Source organism: Solanum tuberosum, unplaced genomic scaffold (genome assembly GCF_000226075.1).
Source record: "Solanum tuberosum cultivar DM 1-3 516 R44 unplaced genomic scaffold, SolTub_3.0 scf00647, whole genome shotgun sequence".
In the NCBI taxonomy this organism is placed as follows: domain Eukaryota; kingdom Viridiplantae; phylum Streptophyta; class Magnoliopsida; order Solanales; family Solanaceae; genus Solanum; species Solanum tuberosum.
This window is the reverse complement of record NW_006239575.1, coordinates 51,600-52,701: the sequence shown is the minus strand read 5'-3', so window position 1 is coordinate 52,701 and position 1,102 is coordinate 51,600. Positions and strand designations below refer to the sequence as shown.

Sequence of the window (1,102 nt, the reverse complement as noted above, 5' to 3'; positions counted from 1 at the left end):
TCAACCCCACCCACCCTTCAATTTTTTTGAAAAATAAATTAATATTAATTTTTTTAATTTTTAGCACAATTAAAAAATTTGAATGGAGGTGAGAAGTAAGTGATCTGAATCTATATGGATACCCATATTTTACCCATTTTGATCATATTTGTAGGAGCTCTTAAAATAGCTTGAAGCTCATATTTACCCAACTAAAATATGAGTGATTCAAGTTATTAAATATGAATTAAATAGATTCATTTTATTAATATGAACTGAAATTGCCACCCCAATGCCCCTAACAACTTATATATTCTACTCGTCTGAATGAAAAGGAACAAAATACTTTTATATTTTTAACAACCAACTTCCCACTCACACACCACATATAAATAATACTCATATCTTTGTATCTACAACTAAGAGAAATTAAGAGATGGGGAAAACAAAGTTAGTTTTATTGTTTTGCTTCATAGTTGTTATGGTCATGCCAATAGGTCAAGGGGCTGAATTAGGACCCAAGGCTGTTGAAAAATGGTTCAAGAAACTTCCTCATGCAAAGCAAAAGGTAACTAAGTTTCATTTTTATTTTCATGACATAGTTAGTGGGAAGAATCCAACTGCAGTCCAAATAGCCCAGGCCAACATGACTACCAAATCCCCAACTTTTTTTGGGTTTGTTGCAATGGCGGACGACCCACTGACAGTTGGACCAGAGCCCAACTCGACAATAGTGGGTCGAGCCCAAGGGATTTATGGTTCAGCTGATCAAAATGAGTCTGGTCTTCTCATGAACCTCAATTTTGTGTTCACAACTGGCAAGTACAATGGTAGCACGCTGAGTGTACTTGGTCGGAACCCAGTATTTCACAAGTATCGTGAGATGCCTATCGTTGGTGGTTCTGGAGTTTTTCGATTGGCTCAGGGAATCGCCACCGCGAAAACCTATTGGATCAATATGACTAGTGGGGATGCTATTGTTGAGTATAATGTTATGGTCCTGCATTACTCTCATTAGTTTAATTAGAAACTTTGTTTGTTTGATTTGGTGTTCATTTGTAATATTTCCTATATAGTTTCTCTACTTTAATTTGTGTCAGTCAACGATTAAGATGTATGTGTT

The 1,102-nt window shown here is 35.8% G+C and overlaps 1 protein-coding gene across 1 annotated transcript; it reads left to right on the top strand.

Moving 5' to 3' along the window:
* Positions 1-408: 408 nt before the first annotated feature.
* On the top strand, positions 409-1,102 carry LOC102598820 (dirigent protein 22-like). The gene has a single exon (XM_006366555.2). It carries the CDS (start codon positions 416-418, stop codon positions 995-997), a length of 582 nt encoding a protein of 193 aa, XP_006366617.1. The 5' UTR covers positions 409-415; the 3' UTR covers positions 998-1,102.

Excerpts from the sequence above, each read along its gene's own strand:
- LOC102598820 (XM_006366555.2), top strand. The coding sequence starts at position 416 with ATGGGGAAAACAAAGTTAGTTTTATTGTTTTGCTTCATAGTTGTTATG.